The sequence below is a fragment of the Mastigoproctus giganteus genome, chromosome 4 (genome assembly GCF_048544385.1).
Source record: "Mastigoproctus giganteus isolate SK-2022 chromosome 4, ASM4854438v1, whole genome shotgun sequence".
Lineage (NCBI taxonomy): Eukaryota > Metazoa > Arthropoda > Arachnida > Uropygi > Thelyphonidae > Mastigoproctus > Mastigoproctus giganteus.
In genome coordinates, this window is record NC_143578.1 from 82,037,686 (window position 1) to 82,061,376 (window position 23,691).

Genomic DNA, 23,691 nt, shown 5'->3' on the forward strand with positions numbered 1-23,691 from the left:
TCTGATAGAAGTAGTGCAAGAATCACCTTCACCTCTGCCTGCGGTTACTTTCAACCTTTTAGTCTGTGAATCCTCCCAAGCTAGCAGTTTTCCGACCCACCTAACACTGCCTCGATAGCAACAGCAAATATTCTTGTACCCTTTGGATAACTGTGTTTGTTGGCCCTGGACTATCGACATTTTTATAGCCTAACCTGCCACTTGTGTTAGGTGCTACTTCAGTGTACCAAAAGCAATGAGGGCAATTTCTACTTAATTCATTCAATGTCAAATTTTAAGACATCCCCTACCAAAGGTTTTGGGACACCCAAAAATATAGTTAGGTCTTTCCTTGCTGTGTGTGAACTGTGTACTTTCAAAAACTTTTATCAATATCTAAGTTAACAACCATAGTGAGCTAGTAGGTTCCCCCCCACCTAATTCTGTAAGCAGCATAAAACCAGGAATATTAAAGGCTATGCCCTTCTGTCTAGTATAGATAGGCACAAATCAGGTTTCTTGTATGCTAGGCTAGATTAAACTTGTGCCTTTTTGACTTTCTCTGGCAGCTAATTTTTTTCCATAGCTCTTGATACCTTTTTCATTTCTTTTGGACCACAAATATCAAATTCAAGATCTGATGGCATATAATAATAGTAATAGTAAGGAAGCCACAGGCTTTTGCTGCATTGCAAAAAAAAAAAAATTATCTTGCCCCTATTTAATGGTTTAGCCAGTTTCCCAATACAACCATATACTACAGTTTTATTACATTATATTGATTAAGGAAATTTTCAAGGTGTCTCAGAATTTTTAATAAAAACAGTTTTCTTGGAATTTTTAGAGTATTGTTACAGGGTTAATAACTTTATATATATTGCTGGACTGTTTTGGCTCTGAGAAATACTTGGTGTTAATATCTTTATTTGGAACAGGTATAGTACTTATGGACATAAGTACTATACCTGTTCCAAATAGATATACAGTGAAACTTCTCCTAACGGACACCTCTCTACAATGGACATTTTCAAATTCCCCAACTCTCCTCTATTGGTTTTAACGTGTTTTCAGCTTCTGTCTAGCGGACATTCTCTGTAATGGATGCGGACAGGCAATCTGCTCTGTTTCATTTAGATTAGCACTTAATTTTATCTCCCCATAACAGACAGCAGGCGAGCTCAAAGCCCTTTTCCTAGGAACGTTTCTTTCACGTATTGCCTCAGTCATGTGTTTATTTTCTATTTCCGATTCTCCGAATTTTATCAAGGTTTACGTCGCAGTTCAAAACCCTTTTTCAAGAATTTTAAGGCACGTGTAAAACTTCTGATGAATTCAGTGTCTGCGTCGGTGGTGGTGGGGGGGGGGGGGATTTTGTCGGCCTTTCGTCTTTTGAGTTTCAGTTTTCAGTGTGGTGTGAAGTGCACAGTGGCTTCTCGTAAACAACTTTAAAAGATAAAGTCGAACTCATTAATGCGTATGATCGGCAAAAAAATAGTGTTCGCAATCTCGCTGCAAAATTCAAACTCGGGAAGACGCAGGTAAGCGACATCCTAAAGAAAAAAAATGAACTGCTCAAACAATTTTGGCAACACGGAAATGATCAGGTTCAAAAATCATTCCCGAAAACTGTTGGACTTCAAATTGACAATGTTACGTATGAGTGGTTTTGTCGCAGACGTGCTAAAAAAATTCCCATTAATGGGCCTATTATTAGGGAAAGGCTTTGGAGGTTGCGAAATCCATGGGAGTAAATGAGTTCAAAGCTTCTGTGGGATGGCTAGACAAGTTCAAAACTTGGCATAAAATTTCTTGAAAAACCGTAAGTGGTAAAGGTGGATCTGTTGATACTGGGGTTGTAACAGAGTGGACCGTCAAATTGGAAGATTTATGTCATGATTTTGAAGCTAAGGATATTTACAGCTGTTACAAAACAGGGTTGTTTTTTAAAGCTCTTCCTGAAAAAACAATGAATCTAAAAAACGAAAAGTTCCAGGGCTGAAAAATTTCTAAGGAACGCTTGACTGTACTATTGTGTACAAATATGCGGGAGACTTTGAACAACCTCTTGTTATAGGAAAACCACAAAATCCTCGTTGTTTCAAGGGCATAAAGTTGAATCTTTTGAATGTTGACTGGAAGTCTAATAAAAAAGCATAGATGACACGAGATATCATGAGTGAATCGATAAGTTACTTTAAGCAAAACATGATTTGTCAAAACAGAAAAATTATTCTTTTTATGGATAATGCTACATCTCACCTGCACATTGAATTGTATCATTCAAATCGTTTTTCTGCCACCAAACACATCTGCAGAGTGTCAGCCTTTGGATCAAGGGATAATAAAAAATTTTAAACTTCACTACAGAAAACGTGTTTTAAGACATCTCATTGCAAACATGAATGATGTAACATGTGCGAGTGAAATTGCAAAGAAACTCAGCATCCTAGATGCGATTCAGTGGATTTCCTCTTCAGTAAACGCAATTAGAAAACAAACTGTCGTGAACTGTTTTGTAAAGTCTGGCTTCTGAAACGCAAAAATTGATGTCAACAGCAATGTGGAGCACCAAGAAGAATAAGAACTTCAACATCTATTGATAATGTACGATACTTCAGCTACAAGTGACCCTGGCTAGAAAGATATAGACTCAAACCTCACCACAGAAGATGGTGCTCTGGATATCAACGATATTATCATCAATATTTTTCAAGAAGTTCCTCACGAGGATGAAGAAATGGAAGGAGGTCATTCTGTCGAAGAACATATTAACGACGGACCACCGATGAAAATGGAAGAAGCGCTCATACAAATCAATCTTTTAAAAATGTTTTTCGCCACTGAAGAAGATACTGAAGGACTTTCGATGGTTTGTTCACTCCAAACAAATGTTGAAAACAAAATTATCAGCCAGAAGAAGGTGCAGAAGAAAATAAGTGATTACTGTATGCATTTTTCTTAAGATAAAGTCATAATATGCATAGCACAATCGTATGTATATTATTTACAAAAATATTGTGCAAAATCTGTATATAATTTAATTTAATTTAATTTTACATTAAATGTTGAACGATTTTTCTTTATATCTTGTGTATGTAATTGTATATTATTTACAAAAATATTGTTCAAAATCTGTATATATTTTGATTTAATTTTACATTAAACGTTTAACGATTTTTCTTTCTTTCTTTCTTTTTTTTTTCTCCCTCAGACATCTTGTTAGCAGACACTTCTCTCTAACGACAGATTTTCGTTCCCCATGGCTGTCCGTTAAAGGGAAGTTTCACTGTAGTACTTATGGACATCAAACACAGCATATAAACACTTATATTCTGGGAAAAATAATGGAGTCACTGGTTAAAGCTGCATTACAGGATCATGTAGACAAGACTACAGCAATAATTCAGACACATCATGGGTTTGTTAAGGGAAAGACTTTTCCAACAAATTTGATTGGATACAATGATGTACTTACAAAGGAACTGGATGCAAAAAATAATTTTGATATCATATACTTGGATTTCAGGAAAGCTTTTGACACTGTTGCGCAAGGAAGGCTACTGTACAAATTGGAGGAGAATGCTATTAAGGGTAAGTAGCTACAATGGATAAAAGGGTGGTTGAGTGGGAGAAGACAGAGGGTGGTAATCAGTGGATGCTACTCATAGTGGACTAATGTTATTAGTGGAGTTCCACAGGGTTCAGGGCGCCTCCGTAGCTGGGTGTGCAGGAGCAGCAGTGTATAGCACATGCTTCTTGATGAGACTGGGGTTCAAGCCCGTGACCACCAAATACGGAGGATGCGGCAAGGTCAGGGAATGACCACTGCATATCCCCGGAGCAATATGGCCTTAGTTGCTAATGCTCCTAAAAACCAAATAACAACAAGAACAACAGGATTTGGTATTGGGCCCACTGTTGTTTTGTATATACATTGAAACTTCCCTTTAATGGAGAGCCATGGGGAACGAGAATTTGTCCGTTAGAGAGAGGTGTCTGCTAACAAGAAGTCTGAGGGAGAGAAAAAAAAAAAAAAGAAAGAAAGAAAAATCGTTAAACATTTAATGTAAAATTAAATTAAAATATATATAGATTTTGAACAATATTTTTGTAAATAATATACAATTACATACACAAGAGATAAAGAAAAATTGTCAAAACATTTAATGTAAAATTAAATTATATACAGATTTTGCACAATATTTTTGTAAATAATATACATACAATGTGCTATGCATATTATGACTTTATCTTAAGAAAAATACATACAGTAATCACTTATTTTCTTCTAGACCTTCTTCCAGCTGATAATTTTGTTTGGAGTGAAGAAACCATCGAAAGTTCTTCATATCTTCTTCAGCGGCGAAAAACATTTTTAAAAGATTGATTTGTATGAGCGCTTCTTCCATTTTCATCGGTGGTCCATCGTTAATATGTTCTTCGACAGAATGACCTCCTTCCATTTCTTCATCCTCGTGAGGAACTTCTTGAAAAATATCGATGATAATGTCGTTGATATCCAGAACACCATCTTCTGTGGTGAGGTTTGAGTCTATCTTTGTAGCCAGGTTCACTTGTAGCTGAAGTATCGTACATTATCAATAGATGTTGAAGTTCTTATTCTTCTTGGTGCTCCACATTGCTGTTGACATCATCAATTTTTGCGTTTGAGAAGCCAGACTTTACAAAACAGTTCAAGACAGTTTGTTTTCTAATTGCATTTACTGAAGAGGAAATCCATTGAATCGCATCTGGGATGCTGAGTTTCTTTGTAAGTTCACTCGCACATGTTACGTCGTTCATGTTTGCAATGAGATGTCTTAAAACACGTTTTCTGTAGTGAAGTTTAAAATTTTTTATTATCCCTTGATCCAAGGGCTGACACTGCAGATGTGTTTGGTGCCAGAAAAACGATTTGAATGTTGGACAATTCAATGGGCGGGTGAGATGCAGCATTATCCATGAAAAGAATAATTTTTCTGTTTTGACGAATCATGTTTTGGTTAAAGTGACTTATCCATTCGCTCATATCTCGTGTCATCCACACTTTTTTATTAGACTTCCAGTCAACATTCAAAAGATTCAACTTTATGCCCTTGAAACAACGAGGATTTTGTGGTATAACAAGAGGTTGTTCAACACTCAACTGAAGCCCTGTCATCTGCATGAATTCTGAGGTGGAGAGAGAGAGAGAGAGAGAGAGAGAGAGAGAGAGAGAGAGAGAGAGAGAGAGAGAGAGAGAGAGAGAGAGAGAGAGAGAATGCTTGAAGTAGACTAGACAATTCCCAGTCTGGCATACCAGTCTATTTCAAGTCTCTGTCTCCTGAATTCTGGAGGGAGGGAGGGAAGGAAGGAGAGAGAGAGAGCACTTAAAACTTTGTCAAAGTATTAAGTGTAAATTGATGTGATTCGCTTCAATAAACATTTAAAACTGTCTCGCAGTGCTTTAAATCATAGATAATATAACTCATTTTAATGCCATGTAACTTGCTTGACACTAATTGAGCAGTCAGGAAAAGTTTACCAGTTGGTTGAGAAATAGTCATTTAGTTTTGTATGGTTTTTTGTCTTTGCTATGAAAGTCTTTATTTATTTATTTATTATAATTTAAAAAAAATTTTTTTTGCAGCTGAAAATAACTGTAAAGTTGTTGAAGCACTTCACTTCACAAGAGACAGTTCCATTATGTAATGAGAAGTTTTTCTTTCATTGCATAGTAGTACTGTCTCCCATTACATTAAATTTGCTAGTTTAATTCTTAAATCCCAGCTGATAGTTATTTTGAGAAAATTTGAAAGTCATTTTTATAGTTTTCCAATTTCAGAACCTGTTTTTTCTGAGATATTAGAAAACTAGTTCCCTCCACCTTGCTCTTTAACCTTAGCAACAAGGTATTTAACATTAAACAATCTAGACATTACAGATTGCTATTTTTTATTCTGCAGCATCTCAACCTTTGCAGTGTTTTTGAAGTGGTTTCTTCATTTAGTTTAATACATTTACTTGTTATGTTTATCTTGTTATATATAATGCTGCAATACCCAAGTATGCAAAAGTAGATATCTAAAATATTTAACTCATTTCCAGGGGACTTTTAAGTTGTGTGAAACATTGTGCAGATCTTGTGAGAGATGCAGATAAACAAGATGCTATCCAAAAATGTTTTCGCTCATTAGAATACATTTTCAAGTTTATTATCCAGTCAAGAATACTGTTTGCCAGGTAGGAATTAATTTTTATTTTGTCATTTGCTCCCTTCATGCTTATAACTGCCATTATATATTCAGGCAGTACATTGCCACTTCACCACTCCAAAGGAAACTTCACTGAGAATAATGGTGCCCACATTATCTATGATATTTATTTTAATCTGTACTTTTTCAACTGCAGTTTTAGACTAAATTTATATCACGATTTTCAACAGTTATTTCACATCAGTACATATATTCAAGATTTGTGGATGTTCAAGTACAGTAGTCTGGAGTTGGGGACTCATTACTTACAGAAGTGAGCAGTTTCATTTTGATTGCCTTCAAGAAACTATTTTTCGCTTAACTAGATGGGTATCACGAAAATATTAAAACTTTATATCAAAAAATATTAAATATATTTTTAATATAAAGTGGCTTAAAGATTGTGCACTATAGTGAATTTCACTGTATGCTTTAGTAATAATTCCAGTAACTTTTTCTTTCTTTACAGGTTGGTGATCACTTTTAAATTAACAAAATTTGAGGGAATGGAAGTAAATTTAATTTGTAGAAAGACAAGTAGTAGTACTTCAAATAAGTGAAATTCAGATGTGAAATTAATCAGTTAACTATTGGAAGAGTAAAAAAAGCTTGGAGACAAATAATTACATCAATAAATTTTTATTTAATTTTTTAAATAATTATTTAATTAAACAAGTAGATTATAGAATACAGTATTGCATCAATATAAAAACACATACATAATGTATATAAATTTACAATATAAAGGAAACAAGAACTAATATATATATATATATATATATATATATATATATATATATATATAGTGTATATGTAATGTTTAAAGTTTATAATGATAGAATTATATATTATAGTTTTTGTCATATATGCAACATTAATGCCATTGTACATAGAGCAATTCGTCATTATACGTGCATGATTTAATATAGGTCGATAAATTCAATAAAGTGGTATTTTGATATATATACATGATTAAATATTGGTCGATTAATTCAATTAAGTGGTATTTTATTATAGGTATTAGTGTGTATACGGATCAGGTAATCAAGCTAACATATATGGGCTATCTTAAGTCTGTTTGGCCTATAAACATTAAGTTAACCATATTAAAATTACTATGAAGCAATCAATACAAATGATAATGAAAATGGCATTATGAAATGATAATGTGAATGCAATTTTTGAAAATATCAATACTGATTAATAATGTGCTGCAATTTTTGAAATAAACATTCCATCACATGGCCATCGATCCACTACTTCATCGGGGTCTTTGAGCGGATCGATAGCCCGTCTGAAGGAAATGTCCCATACCTACCCGTTTCTGTTGTCCCCCATACCAGTTTTGCCATTCATTATTTTGCTAATATATATACAGTGAAACTTCCCTTTAATGGACAGCCATGGGGAACGAAAATGTGTCCGTTAGGGAGAAGTGTCCACTAACAAGAAGTCTGAGGGAAGAAAAAAAAAAAAGAAAGAAAAATCGTTAAACATTTAATGTAAAATTAAATTAAAATATATACAGATTTTGAACAATATTTTTGTAAATAATATACAATTACATACACAATAGATAAAGAAAAATCGTTAAATGTTTCATGTAAAATTAAATTAAATTATATAGTGGAGATTTTGCACAATATTTTTGTAAATAATATACATACAATTGTGCTATGCATATTATGACTTTATCTTAAGAAAAATGCATACAGTAATCACTTATTTTCTTCTGCACCTTCTTCCGGCTGATAATTTTGTTTTCAACATTTTTTTGGAGTGAAGAAACCATCGAAAGTCCTTCGGTATCTTCTTCAGCAGCGAAAAACATTTTTAAATGATTGATTTGTATCAGCGCTTCTTCCATATTCATCGGTGGTTCATCGTTAATATGTTCTTCGACAGAATGACATCCTTCCATTTCTTCATCCTCATGAGGAACTTCTTGAAAAATATCGATGATAATGTCGTTGATATCTAGAGCACCATCTTCTGTAGTGAGGTTTGAGTCTATATCTTTGTAGCCAGGGTCACTTGTAGCTGAAGTATCGTACATTATCAATAGATGTTGAAGTTCTTATTCTTCTTGGTGCTCCACATTGCTGTTCACAACTTCAATTTTTGCATTTGTGAAGCCCGACTTAACAAAACAGTTCACGACAGTTTGTTTTCTGATTGCGTTTACTTAAGAGGAAATCCATTGAATCGCATCTAGGATGCTGATTTTTTTTGCAAGGTCACTCGCACATGTTACATCGTTCATGTTTGCAATGAGATGTCTTAAAACATGTTTTCTGTAGTGAAGTTTAAAATTTTTTATTATCCCTTGATCCAAGGGCTGACACTCTGCAGATGTGTTTGGTGGCAGAAAAATGATTTGAATGTTGGACAATTCAATGTGCGGGTGAGATCCAGCATTATCCATGAAAAGAATAATTTTTCTGTTTTGACGAATCATGTTTTGATTAAAGTGACTTATCCATTCGCTCGTGATATCTCGTGTCATCCACGCTTTTTTATTAGACTTCCAGTCAACATCCAAAAGATTGAACTTTATGCCCTTGAAACAACAAGGATTTTGTGGGTTTCCTATAACAAGAGGTTGTTCAAAGTCTCCCAGCATATTTGTACACAATAATACAGTCAACCGTTCCTTAGAAATTTTTCCGCCCTGGCACTTTTCGTTTTTTAGATTCATTGTTTTTTCAGGAAGAGCTTTAAAAAAAAACCCTGTTTCGTCACAGTTGTAAATATCCTTAAAATCCTTAATATTCTTATTACACAGTTGTAAATATCCTTAGCTTCAAAATCACGACATAAATCTTCCAATTTGACGGTCCACTCTGTTACAACCCCAGTATCAACAGATCCACCTTTACCACTTACGGTTTTCCAAGAAATTTTATGCCGAGTTTTGAACTTGTCTAGCCATCCCACAGAAGCTTTGAACTCATTTACTCCCATAGATTTTGCAACCTCCAAAGCCTTTCCCCTAATAATAGGCCCATTAATGGGAATTTTTTTAGCACGTTTGCGACAAAATCACTCATACGTAACATTGTCAATTTGAAGTCCAACAGTTTTTGGGAATGATTTTTGAACCCGATCATTTCCGTGTTGCCAAAATTGTTTGAGCAGTTCATTTTTTTTCTTTAGGATGTCGCTTACCTGCGTCTTCCCGATTTTGAATTTTGCAGCGAGATTGCGAACACTATTTTTTTGCCGATCATACGCATTAATGAGTTCAACTTTATCTTTTAAAGTTGTTTACGAGAAGGCATTGTGCACTTCACACGACACTGAAAACTGAAACTCAAAAGACGAAAGGCCGACAAAATCCCCCCCCCATGCAGACACTGAATTCATCAGAACTTTTACACGCGCCTTAAATTTCTTGAAAAAGGGTTTAGAACTGCGACGTAAACCTTGATAAAATTCAGAGAATCGGAAATAGAAAATAAACACACGATTGAGGCAATACGTGGAAGAAAAGTTCCTAGGAAAAGGGCCGTGAATTCTCCCACAGTCCGTTGTGGGGAGATCAAATTAAGTGCTAATCTAAACGAAACAGTGCAGATTACCTGTCCGTGTCTGTTACAGAGAATGTCCGCTAGACAGAAGCTGCAAACACGTTAAAACCAATAGAGGTGAGTTGGGGAATTTGAAAATGTCCGTTGTAGAGAGATGTCCGTTAACGAGAGTGTCCGTTAGGAGAAGTTTCACTGTATATATATATATATATATATATATGTCCAAATTGAATAAGTTATGCTGTAATGTAAATACCTCCATAGTTTGAAAATCGATGTAGCCCCAGGCCAACCGTACATCCAGTATACATGAAAAAATATAAAATATTAAGTTAGTTAACATATTAAGTTAGTTAACATAATAAGCCTTATGTTCTATCGTTTGATGGCATTAATCGGTTAGTTCTATATGTAACACTTAATAATTTTATATATTTTTTACAATTTAAACTCTGTAATATTTGGATTCTATATATATATATATATATATATATATATATATATATATATATATATATATATAAGCGATATTTAGTTTTAGATATGTATAATGATTTTAGGTTTAATGTAAGAATCGCTTTATAGTTTTTGGTTTGAATTTAAATTTTTTGGTTTAATTTTAAATTTTGCAAGCAACCGTAGTAGCAAACTGGGATAGGTGACAGAGAAAGCCAACGGGTATGTATCTGAATAAATGAGAAGGTTCTTCCTTATTGCAACTTGTCCTGTGGCAGTCGTCGGTCAGAAAGGGGTAAGTTCCCGCCTTCTTTTTGTTTTATATGTAGTAAAGTTATTACTGTGCAGTCGCGCTAATTGTATATAGTGGTGTGATGTTGAATTAGCTTGAACTAATTACTATGTAATTAGTTTAAGCTAATCTTACTATGTAATAGTAATTTTCTTCCATTTTCATAAACATATTTCATATATATTAAGCATCACTTCTACCATCTTTCTTTCGGAAGGTTTCTTCCGACTCCAAGCCCCCCCCCTTCCCCCACACGCATTGACAAAGGATATCGGGCCCTGAAGCTAATTCAACATCACACCACTATATATAATTAGTGCGACTGCACAGTAATAACTTTACTACATATAAAACAAAAAGAAGGCAGAAACTTACCCCTTTCTGACCGATGACCACCACAGGACAAGTTGCAGTAAGTAAGAACCTTCTCATTTATTCAGATACATACCCGTTGGGCTTTGTGTTACCTATCCCAGTTTGCTGCTACGGTTGCTTAAAAAATTTAAAATTTAAATTCAAACCAAAAACTATAAAACGATTCTTAAATTAAACCTAAAATCATTATACGTATCTAAAGCTAAATATTGCTTATATGTATATAATAGCGAAATAATGAATGGCAAAACTGGTATGGGGACAACAGAAATGGGTAGGTATGGGACATTCCTTCAGACAGGCTATCGATCTGCTCAAAGCCCCCGATGAAGTAGTGGATTTATGGCCATGTGATTGAATGTTTTTTCAAAAATTGCAGCACATTATCATTTAGTATTGATATTTTCATTAAGTTAGTAATGACATTTTCATTATCATTTGTATTGATTGTTTCATAGTAATTTTAATGTTTAACTTAACTTTCATAGGCCAAACAGAGTTAAGATAGCCTATATATGCTAGCTTGATTACCTGATCCATATACACACTAATACCTATAATAAAATACCACTTAATTGACTTAATCGACCAATATTTAATCATGTACGTATCAAAATACCACTTTAATGAATTTATCCACCTATATATATATATATATATATATATAAAAGACAGTTTGTTTTTTTTAGTTAATTATAATACCAACTAGATAAATTGGAGAATTTAGCATGTAAGTATTAGGAATGCAAACAGAAACAGATTGCTTCAGCTAATTATTGATGGGATATATTGAGTGGAGCTAGCCTTAACTTTCCATTCAATGTATCCATATATCTATAATTAGCTATATTTTAATTTTACTATTTTATATTATTTTATTTTATGTGTTTATTTTTAGGGTACAACAAAGAAGTCCAACTTAAGTTACCTAAACTTGGCCCTTTGAATTAATGAGTATAGTTTGCACTCCTAATACATTTATGCTAAATTTTCCAATTTATCTAGTTGCTATTACAATTAACTAAAAAATTGTTATATACAGACAGATGTAATGTACAATCATAAATTTGATGGCATTAATCTGTTCTGTCACTCTTTCTCCTTTTCTATTTCTTATATTCTTTTACATAACTTCATATATATATATAGATAATAATAATTTCAATAATCACGTATCATATAAGAATTGAATTCTTTGTCAATCGCTTGCAAACCTATTGATGACATTTTCAATAAATTTCTTCTTTACCGCTTCCTCTTCTAGTTTCTTCCTGTGCACACTAGTCATACAGAAACCTTATAGGCGAGTTTCTGAGATAGTGGACACCTTAACCATGTTTTCACACATCTCAAGTGCTTAAACTTCTTTCAATGGTACAGGTCGTAACAGGTAATGTCATACTATAGTTATTGCCGAATTAATAGAAGGGAAATAGTCGCAGTGTTCCAAAGCTTCTGGTAAAGTTTGGGGAACATCAGTCGATGAACCAAAAACAGGAACTTTGTTTTATTGCAGCAATAGATGGAACACATGTTCTATGGTTACCCTGCCAAGGGCCGAAACCGGCCAACCCATAATAAAATTTTAAGGCAGACAAAGCATCCCATGGTCGAGGGTGTAAGGTTACATATCTCAATCACTTTTACGATTATAATATGTGGAATTTTTTATTCTATCCCAGGGGGGCAAGTGCCCCATTTTCCCCCCTCTGTGGATGCCCATGGGTGTATTATTATTTGTGTCACCCTTTGAACCCCATTTGTGAATTAGGGACACATTTACATATCTCCACTCCACAAGGACCTCTCCTGAGTCCTTTCATAATTATGGCTAAGGGTTTGCTTCCCTCCTTTGCTGCCTCCATTAATATAACTGGATATATTCCACAACCTCAGATGCCTTCCTTAAGTTTAACTTCAACAATTTCTCCTCCACTTTGCTCTCAGTTATTACAAAATAGCTTAGCTCCCTGTTAGAGTTTGATAAACGTCTGGCATTCCCCTCCTTGAATAACTACATGTAGTAGTTATTCAAGGAGTATTTTGCATCTATGATCCACATGTGTGATCATAGATGCAAAATACTCATTCAATTTATCAGCTACCTGAGCATCATCATCAATAGTGAAACCATCTATGTTAAGCTGACCAATCTGATTCATCCCTTTCCTTTTTGAGTTTACATAAGTAACAAACTCTTTGCTGTTTTCCTTTGCATCCTTTGCCAAAGATTTTTCTTAACATGTCTTCGCCTGCCCAACCTCCTTTGTGACTTGATTACAGACTAGCTTATATCTGCCATAGGCTGCTATGTCACCTTATACTTTATATGCATCCCATGCATTCTTTTTCTCTGCCACGAGCCTCATTAATTCATCTGACATCCATTTAGGCTTTACCCCTGAACAGTATTTCTTAGTTGGTTAGAAAACCCTAGTACCCTCCAAGATTAAGTCCCTGAAGGCTTCCCATTTAGAATTTACCATTGATCCCACTGTATAGAATTTAAAAACTGTCTGAGACTACTGTAGTCACCTTTATGAAAACAAAAACCCACCATGTCTCTGATATCCGAACAATATCATCCTTTGATGTCTTGATAAGCACTTCAAATTCATCAATTTTATTTACTATACTTCTAGCATTAGTGTACATGCAAGTATACATGCACTTGTTTTTACTCTTAGTTACCCTAACATAGCCCATGTATTTAATAGAAGCAGTGCAAGAATCACTTTCTCCTCCGCTTACGGCATCATTAATCTTTTCGTCTGTGTATCTCACCAATCTAGCAGTTTTCCAATCCACCTAACACTGCCTCGATTGCATCAGCAAATATTCTTGCACCCTTTCTATTTAAGTGTATTATCCCATCCCTGTAGAAGCAGTCTCTCCTGTTAGCGCCGACCGGGCTAGCCGAGTGGGTAAAGTACCTGCCCGGCAACCCAAAGGTCGCGGGTTCGATTCCCGCCTCGGGCTTGGATCAAAGTACTGCAAAAACCTTGGGAGGTGCAATATGGCCACAGAAGCCGATGCGCCAACAACTACCAAATCAAAAAAAAAAAAAAAAAAATCTCCTGTTAGCAAGCACAGACCATGCTGAAAAAAATTCTACACCGTGAGCCTTGTACAGTCTCTCTAGGGCAGAATTGCAGAACATTTTAAATTTAACCCTAACTCGTGACTTTTTTCCAGCATTGATCTGTATTTGTGAAGTAAATCTGCTGATCTCTTACTCTTAAGGTCATTAGTGCCAATGTACAACAATATCGCTTTTTGTTCCCTTAAAAGATTATATCTGCCCTATAACATCATCATCTTTTGCCCCTGACAGAACCACCCGGGTCCTGTTCCATCTATCCTTTTTGCATAATATATTCCGTCTCCCTGACAATAGAGTCACCGACAATAACTGGTTCCTGTGGGACCAGTGCATTCTGCCTTGGAGATTGCCTCTGTGTTGCCTGATGCACAGAATTGAGCTCTGGCATTGAATTATGCAGCTGAGAGCTAGATGGGCCCCCTCTTATTAATTTTTTTCGAGCATATTTATCCTACACCTCAAACTCACATAGATGCCCATCAGAACACTGAGTTAGCGCCTAATTTCTTCACAGTCTCTGCACCTAGCACAACACAAAGACCCTCCTTGGCCAGATCATGTCCTGTTCTAGACAGGTCTGCAAACATTTCACACATTGTTTTAGACTGTGGTGCTTTGGGGAATCGCCCTTTTTAGTTCTCCCATGAGCCAAAGCACTCTGGCTGTTCTGTGAATGCTGCTTTGCTGCTCTAGTCTGGGTCATGATTCCGTTAAGTAATTTAATTAACAATGAATTTTAATAAGATTAATGAATTTTACTGATTAATTGATAATACTATAGTAATCTAACAGATTTCTAATACAGTGCTATGTTTTTTTGCTATCTAGTTTTACCTTAACCTTACGCTATTCTGTTTCGTATAACAATGGTGGAAATTTATGAATGTAAAATCTATGGACACTAAGTATTATCTTTGGAAATCGCTATCTAATTTCAAAAATAAACCACAGAGCTTGGCTGGAACTATAAAGCTACTTATAGAAAATAATTTATTATAACAATTAAGTCAATAAAATGACTAAATATAAATGAAAACTTAGCTTCCGCTTTAGCTTCCGGTTATTACCAACAGTGTAGTAATAACCTCGCATCCCAATAACCAAATAAAGAGCTGTATCCATTAATTAAACTGGTTGCATAGTCTCAAAATACAGCACAATTAGCTACTTATGTCAGGAGTATGAATTTAGTGTGTAGAATGGTATTGAAAAAGTCTGCTGTTACTTGTATGGAAAGGTTTGATGGAGTTTGATTTGTTTATTGAAATTTATTCACAAACTGAAACTAAACCTCAGTAATCATAATCGGAATAGACAGTACTCTAACTGTGGTTTTAAAAATGGATTGATTCCTTTAATTACTTTGATAGTTGAACAGTGCAGTGCACATATTAGAATTTTCCTTTATTGTGCCATCATATTACACAGAGCATAGTAGATTATTTTAAATCACTTAAATGTATTATGCATTAAAAACCGAAGATTAAGCAGTTAATTTCAGCAACTGTTTTCATCCATAGTTAATTTGTCAGAGGTATCTCACAATCAATTTCATCTGCTCTAGGGAAGTGGTGTATCAAACCTCTGACCTGGTAAACCACTATTGGTAGACTACAAACAGCAGTCCATGAGTTACTATTGTTGGCAGTTAATCCCTTAAATGGAATTGGTCTTATTAACATATGAATCCTCTGTGATAGTGTAGTGACTTTGTTACTACGTCATTCCTGTCACACACCAGTGGAATTTTTTTTAATTTGAGGCTGAGGTTTGCTAGTCTCAAGAACATTTGTGGTATTTTTCTTGTAGAAACTGCTTTATCCCTCCCAAGTATATGTAACTTACAGATATAATACATTGATCTCTAATGGTCTTAGTTGCATTGATACTTCACTTAATAACCCAACTCATAACATAGGAATTGACAGGCATTCTTTTGCATGCACTGTACAGAAATAAAACACTATGTGAAGTATAAGTTGAATTTCTTGCATGGTGAATGCAGCTTCTGAATCATAATGTATGGTTATGTCATTCCAGCCACAAAACATTAACTGTTTGTTAAGCTTTTGTTTATTTATTTTATTAATTCATTTCTTTAACACACTCTGCCAATACTGTATATAATATTGTTCTTCTTTCAGCTTTTTTTGTATTATCTCATTATATTATGTTGATAAATTCATTCTTATTTTTATCTGTTCAAAACTTTAAAACTATATTACTTAAAAAAATTGCTTTGTACTATTTATAAATACAATGGACCCCCACTTTACGTTTGGTTCACTGTGCGATCAAATCACTTTATGATGGACTTTTCATAATAAAATACCATTCACTATAAAATATGTGGTAAGCACTGGTCATTGTGATGACATTTGTGAATTGAATTTTAATTATTTTAAACGGCATTTCTAATAAGCAAAAATAGGAGGAATATTATCCACAGGCTATAGAAGTAAAGCTATAAAGCTCAAATTTACACTTTATTACCATAATAATTAACAAAATTAAATGATACACGAAAATCAGAATAATATTTTCAACAGATTAGCAAAATAAAAATAAATTTATACTTAAGTACATAGCTTAATTAATACTGTAATATGTACATACTAACTATTTGATATTTCTGTTCACTGAAATTTTTTTTTTATTGTAAAATTTAAAACAGAAAACAGATAAGCAATCAATAACAAAGAACATAGCATGGACAAATTATAACTAACACAATATGTGCAAGTGAGATTCGAAGTAACAAGTTTACGAAGCTTAAAAAATACGAATGAAGAGAAGACTGAAAATTTATTTGTTTTTTATATGACTAAAGATTTCATGGAAGGGGAAACTCATTTCCCCATAATAACGTAAAAACCCACAGAATTTCAGTTATTGGTATTGACGCAAATGTTTCGAGTTTACTACCCATTTATAATAGATTGCTCTAACAGAAAGTAAATTGGAAACTACAAATTGCTTTTATTATTTTATGGTAGTGGCCTCCAGAAATTGCTTTATAAAAATATCACAAAGGCGTTCAAAATTGATTTTTATAGCCGAACATATGATAATGGTATAAGGTATATTCAGGTTAAACGGCACCTGGAGTTTCTCCCATCTCTGTGTATGCACATTGTATCGGAAACAGAACACTATCAAGCCAGAGATTTAAAAGTGTGTTTGGTTGTGTAAGATGTTGTGCCCATTGTTTCTCTGGCTTATTGGACACAATGGGCCCCTATTGGAACCCGACATTGCCCATACCCGCCTCGTGGAGGCTAGCTAGGTGTTACCAGTAAGTGATACTCTGGCAGGTCCTGCCACCTACTTTCTTGGAATTTCAGTGGCAAGGACCTTAAAAAAAAAAAAAAAAAAAAAAAAGTTGAAGTGATCGCAGTTGATTTAGATAAGATTTCGTTAAAGAGCGCTGCGTGGGGTTGTACACTGAAAGGACAAGTTCTAGGAGCCATTTTGTTTTTGCATTCTTTAGTTGAAGTGATTTTTTGTGTTGGGCTTTAACCAATATATTAGTTTTAAACAAATTTTTTAATCAATATGTACAATTTCCATTATAAAAATCACATTTTAGAAAGATAAATAGCTTAGTCATATAGCGAGAATCAGTTATGCGGAGTTAGTAAGGATTTCGGACTAAAGATGAATATGGTTAAAACAAAAGTAATGATAAACAAATATGCCACAGAAAAGGATATAATCATTGAAGGAGCAGTAATTTAAAAGATGGATTCATATAATTAATTATCTTGGACAAGTTATTAGCTGTAATAATGATAAATGGCTGGAAGTCAAGAGAAGAATAAATCTTGGATTGATGGCATTCAAGAAATATAGTCACATACTGAGGAACAATATCCCAGTTTGTCTAAAATGTAAAATGATGAACAGTGTTATACTTCTCACCATGACTTATGGAAGTGAAACTTGGGCAGTCACCAAAAGAATGGAAGAGAAGCTGAAAACTACACAGCAAAGTATGGAAAGAATTATATTAGAAACCAGACTGTTGGATAAGAAGAGAAACATGTGGATTAGGCAGCAAACTCAAATAAAGGACATTCTTATCAAAACTTAAAACTGAAATGGACTTGGTCAAGACACCTAGCTCGAAGACACGATCACAAATGGTCTAAGAAAATTACAGAATGGCACCTAAGAGGAGCTAAAAGAAAACCTGGAAGACAACAATGGAGATGGACAAATGAAATTCAAGAGTACATAGACAGTAAATCGATGGCCATTGCACAAAACAGAGGGAACTGGAAAGTCGCTGGAGAGGCCTTCAACCTGCAGTGGACTAAAAATGGCTGTGACGATCAAAGCAAAAATTTCAACTTCCAAGGTCTTAGAATGAATTACCAAAAAACAATGTGTTATTGGTTTCACATTACAATATTTTCCCGACACAATGGTGTTTCTGGAATGGATTAATATTTTAAAGGGGGGTGCACTGCACTGTATAAGAAGAACATTATTAGTAAAGGTCTTGTCATCATAATTTGAAATTCTAATTCCTTTATTTACCTTTTATTTTATTTTTGAAAATTATTTTAAATATTATGATGACTGTTATTGTAATAATGAAATACCATCTTTAATTCAAGCTGCAAATCCAGAATTAAGGTTTACTTTTCATACTGCTTAACAGTTGAGATGTTTGATTTAATCATTGTCCTAAATAATAGCATAAATTTTGTGTGATTTGTCATTCTGAAAATAGGCGCCTGCGTAGCCAGGTGGGAAGGAGCAGCAGTGCGTAGCACACGCTTCTTGATTAGACCGGGGTTCGAGCCCGTCACCACCAAATACGGAAGATGCAGAAAGGTTAGGGAATGACCACCGCATATCCCCGGAGCAATATGGCCTTAGTTGCTAATGCTCCTAAAAAAAAAAAAAAAAAACCAAATAACAAAAAACAATAACATTCTGAAAATTAAAAGTCCTGAATTTATATAAATATAGTGGACCCGCACTTTACGATTGGTTCACTATATGATCCACTTTACGGAAGACTTTCCATAAAAAAATACCATTTGCTTTAAAATATGTGGCATCCTTCATATTTGGTAAACACGGGTTCAAACCTCGGTCTAATAAAGAAGTGTGTGCTACGCACTGCTGCTGCTCCTGCCCACCTGGCTATGGAGGCACTGGGAATACATTTGCACTCCAGTCTGTGGGGACCTTCCCTGAGTCCAAGGGTGCTCTCATAATTATGGCTAAAGGTTTGCTTAGTTGCTTTGCTGCCTCCTTTAATATAACTGGATAGATCCCACCTCAGGTGCCTTTCTTATGTTTAACTTCAACAATTTCTCCTCCACTTTGCTCTCAGTTATTACAAAATCATTAAGCACCCTGCTACAATTTGATAACCTTCTGCCATTTTCAAACCTTAATAACTCCTCATGTGTGAATGTAGATGCAAAATACTCATTCAATTTGTTTGCTATCTGAGCAGGATCATCAACAGTTGAACCATCGATATCAAGTGGACCAATCATATTCATCCCCTTCCTTTTCGAGTTTATATAAGTAAAGAAATCCTTGCTGTTTTTCTTAGCATCTTTTGCCAATGATTTCCCGTAATCTGCCTTCGCCTGCCTAACCTCCTTTGTAACCTGATTACAGACTAGCTCATATCTGCCATAGGCTTCTGAGTTGCTTAATAATTTATATGCATCCCATGCATTTTTTTTCTCTGTCACGAGTCTCATTAGTTCATTTGATAACCATTTAGGCCTAACCTTGAACAATATTTCTTAATAAGTATGAAACTTTTAGTAGCATCCACGATTAATTCTTTGAATGCTTCCTACTTAGAATTCACTGTTGGTAACATTGTCAGTTGATCCCACTGTACAGAATTTAAAAACTGTCTGAGACCACTGTACTCACCTTTACGGAAGCAAAAACCCTTTCCTTTTTCCCTGATGGTAATTATATCTTTAAGTAAATCTCACATCAGTACACTGTGATCACTGCCACCTAGTGGTTCCTTTACCTGCAAATTCGTAATACACGAAAGATCACTGCTGATAACCAGATCAAGAGTATTACCCTCTCTGGTTGCCTCTCGAACATGCTGCTGCAGAAAAAAAAATCATCCAATAAATCCACAAAAGTCTGACTAGTGAGTGAGTGAGTGACCAACCCACAAGTTCTAGTCAATATCTGGGAAGTTAAAATCCCCCATTATAAGGCATTCTGATTTACTAGACCGCTCTATTTCCCTGTTCATTGTACTCATTCGAGTCATTAGGCCTGTAACACAATTCTTCTCTTATTTTTGCTTTCGCAGTGCTTATGTCACATCAAACTGACTCAACAGTGCTCTGTTCATCTATATCAACTTGTTTTTCTTAATTAACGGCATAACAGCTCCTCCCTTCCTATCCTGTCTATCCTTTCTGTACACATTGTACTCCCCAAATTCCAGTTCTGCATTCCTTATATCTGTGTGACACCACGTCTCTGCTATCCCAACAATATCCACCTTTGATGTCTTGACCAACACTTCAAATTCATCAAATTTATTTACTATACTTCTAGCATTGGTATACATGCAAGTATACATGTACCTATCATTATTATTGATTACCCTAACACATCCCATATACCCACCTGTTTCATGATGACTGCCATCAGTCCCTGAAACCCCCAGCACCCTTTGCTCCAGGTTGCTACTTATTCTAATAGAAGTTGTGCAAGCATCACCTTCACCTCTGCTTGCGGCTACTTTTAACCTTTTAGTCTGTGAATCCCCCCCAAGCTAGCAGTTTTCTGACCCACCTAACACTGCCTTGATAGCATCAGCAAATATTCTTATTCTTGCACCCTTTATATTTAATTGTATCCGATCCCTGTAGAAGCAGTCTCTCCTGTTAACAAGCACAGACCATGCTAAAAAAAATTCTATCCCTTGAGCCTTGCACATTCCCTCCAGGGCCGAATTGATTGACAAGGCTCTCCTCGTGTATTCCCTCCTATCGTGTCTGGGCAGAATTGCAGACACGTGAAAATCGGAAGAATATTTTCCACAGGTTAACAAAATAAAAATAAATGTATGCTTACGTACATAGCTTAATTAATATGTACTGTAATATGTACATATTAATTAGTTGATATTTCTGCTCACTGACATTTTTGGGGGGGGGGTTGAAATTTAAAACAGTAAAAAGATAAGAAATCAATAACAAAGAACACAGCAGGCACAAATTTCAACTAACATTATATGTGCAAGTGAGATACAGAGTAATAAGTTCACGAAGCTTAAAAAGTGGGAATGAAGAGAAGATTCTGAGAATTTATTTATGTTTTTTATATGATTTCGTGGGAGGGGAAACACATTTCACCCTATATAAAACTCTTAGGTATGATGCCCAAATTTTCCAGCTTCTAATTGTTGCCAGCATCCTTTCACGTGGTTCACATCGCATGACTACCACACCAGGTCATTCTTTGTTAATATTTGTACTAACGTTTTTCGACTGAAGAAAGGCAACCTATGCCTGAAAGCTATCGATATATGTTTATTTTATCTGTCTTCAATTTTAATAAACCGTTCTAAGTTTTAAGAAGTGTAAAAATGGCTGAACAATGTGTAAGAACTTTCAGAAAATGTAGAAGAAATGCTAATGAAATATTAGGCGAAAGATAGAGATCTAATAGACTGAAACTTTATTTAATGTTTTCTGTCCTTCGAAGAAGACGGACAGAAAACATTAAAGAGAAGCAAGGTTGTAAATGAGAAGATGGGTGAAATTCCATTGGTCTATACAAGCGAAATGCCTTAGGACCATACAGAGAACATATATGAAAGTACAACTCTGCAATGCCATTCACGTTAATGGGCGCAGAGATTAAATCACCTCCTGGAAATGGTCCATACTGTTGTAGAATACATGGCCAGATTTACCATTTCGTCTCACCGCTATATCCAAATGAGGCAAATAAGCCAGGATATGGACAACTTTATATTTTCGATTCTGCTAATGTTCTGAAGCAACAACAAAACAGCCTGAAAAACAATCGAACCAATAGTGTGTGGCCAAAATAATGCAAGAATTGGATGAGATGTTTAAGAGATGATATAATGCACCTATATCTAAAATGGAGGTTGCTGCAATATTTGTTGGAGAAGACGGGGAACCACCTACAAATAGAGACATATTCCTTTATCCTACAGGTGACTGCTGTAGAATTATATCACCGCTAACAAGAATAGCGAAGACTGAAGAATCTAGATAACCATTTGTTATCTAGATTCTTCATATGTTACTCTGGGTACATCTACTTTCGCCATAATAACGTAAAATCGCACAGAATTCCAGCTATCAGTATTATCAAATGCAATATGATCAAGTTTACTACCTGTTTATAATATATATATCATTTTTCTTGTTTTATGGTAGTGACCTCCAGCAATGTGCTTTAGAAAAATATCAGAAAGGCATTCAAAAATTGCTTTTATAACCGATCATATGATAGCTCCATGGGCTTACACTCAGGGCTGAGCTGGATATTATCATTCTTCCCTTTTTCGGTGATTCCTTTCTACTTCTCTCTCTCTTTCTCTCTCAGGGTAGCTCAGAAATTTTTTTTTTTTTTTCTTTTTTGTCCAGTGCAGCATAAACCTCAGGCTTCCTTGCACCATATGGCTAATAATAATAATAATAATAACAATGAAAGTGTAGTGCATTTTAATGATTTGAATTGGTTTTTTGAAATTAAAGTGGCTAATTCCACTAGCCAGTGATGATGTTAAGTGGTGCCTACTTGTTTCACTTTGATGCGATGGACTTACAAATGTTTTCGACTGGACCACACGTTCTTCCTCTCAACCAATAGCAGCATTTGTAAATGTGTGTTGGCTGCGTGTTTTGTTTTTGCATTCTTTAGTTGAAGGGATTTCTTGTGTTGTGCTTTAATCAATATATTAGTTTTAATCAATTTTTTAAAATCAATATGTTCAATTTCCATTTAAAAATCACCTTTTAGAGAGATAAATAGCTTAGTTATATAACAATAATTTCAACTTCCGAGGTCTTGAGACAAATTACCAAAAAACAATCTGTTATTGGCTTCACATTACCATATTTTCACAATATGATGTTGTCTCTGGGATGAATTAATATCATAAATTGGGGGTCCACTATATAATTATAATTAATTATAATAAATATATTTAATTCAGATACTTTGTTATTAAAACATCTGTGTTCTTATTAACTAATTATAGTTTAATATATGTCATGCAGTGTGCTGCGTCAACTGAGTTTGTTTTCCAGTGGCATAATGGAATCCTAAAAAAAATGGGAAATTTCCCTGTTCATTTCAGGTTGATGGTATTAATCTCCAAGCTATGCAAAAGACTTTCTCTTTAGTGAACTGAATGGCTGATCCACTGATTTTTGAAATTTAGAATTATCCTCAGCCTTCTAGTTTAATTGCTGCTGTTTTGAATTGTATTACCCTTGATGAAATGATTATAGCTGGTTAAAACATTAAGCATTTTTGTCCAAGTTTACATAATATACATGTATCAGAAAAGCTAGTTTATTATTATTTGGATTTGATTCACTCTTTCCATTAGACTTATAATAATAGTATCACACACATGTGTGTGTGTGTGTGTGTGTGTGTGTGTGTGTGTGTGTGTGTGTGTGTGTGTGTGTGTGTGTGTGTGTGTGTGTGTGTGTGTGAGAT

At 34.7% G+C, this 23,691-nt stretch overlaps 1 protein-coding gene across 1 annotated transcript in view; it reads left to right on the forward strand.

The window, feature by feature from the left end:
• Window positions 1–23,691, forward strand: part of spg (dedicator of cytokinesis spg) — a 916,969-nt gene that overhangs the window by 471,927 nt on the left and 421,351 nt on the right. The window contains exon 23 of the mRNA XM_090372306.1: window positions 6,067–6,201. Within this exon, the coding sequence (XP_090228432.1) occupies window positions 6,067–6,201 (135 nt within the window). The remainder of the gene's footprint in view (window positions 1–6,066; window positions 6,202–23,691) is intronic.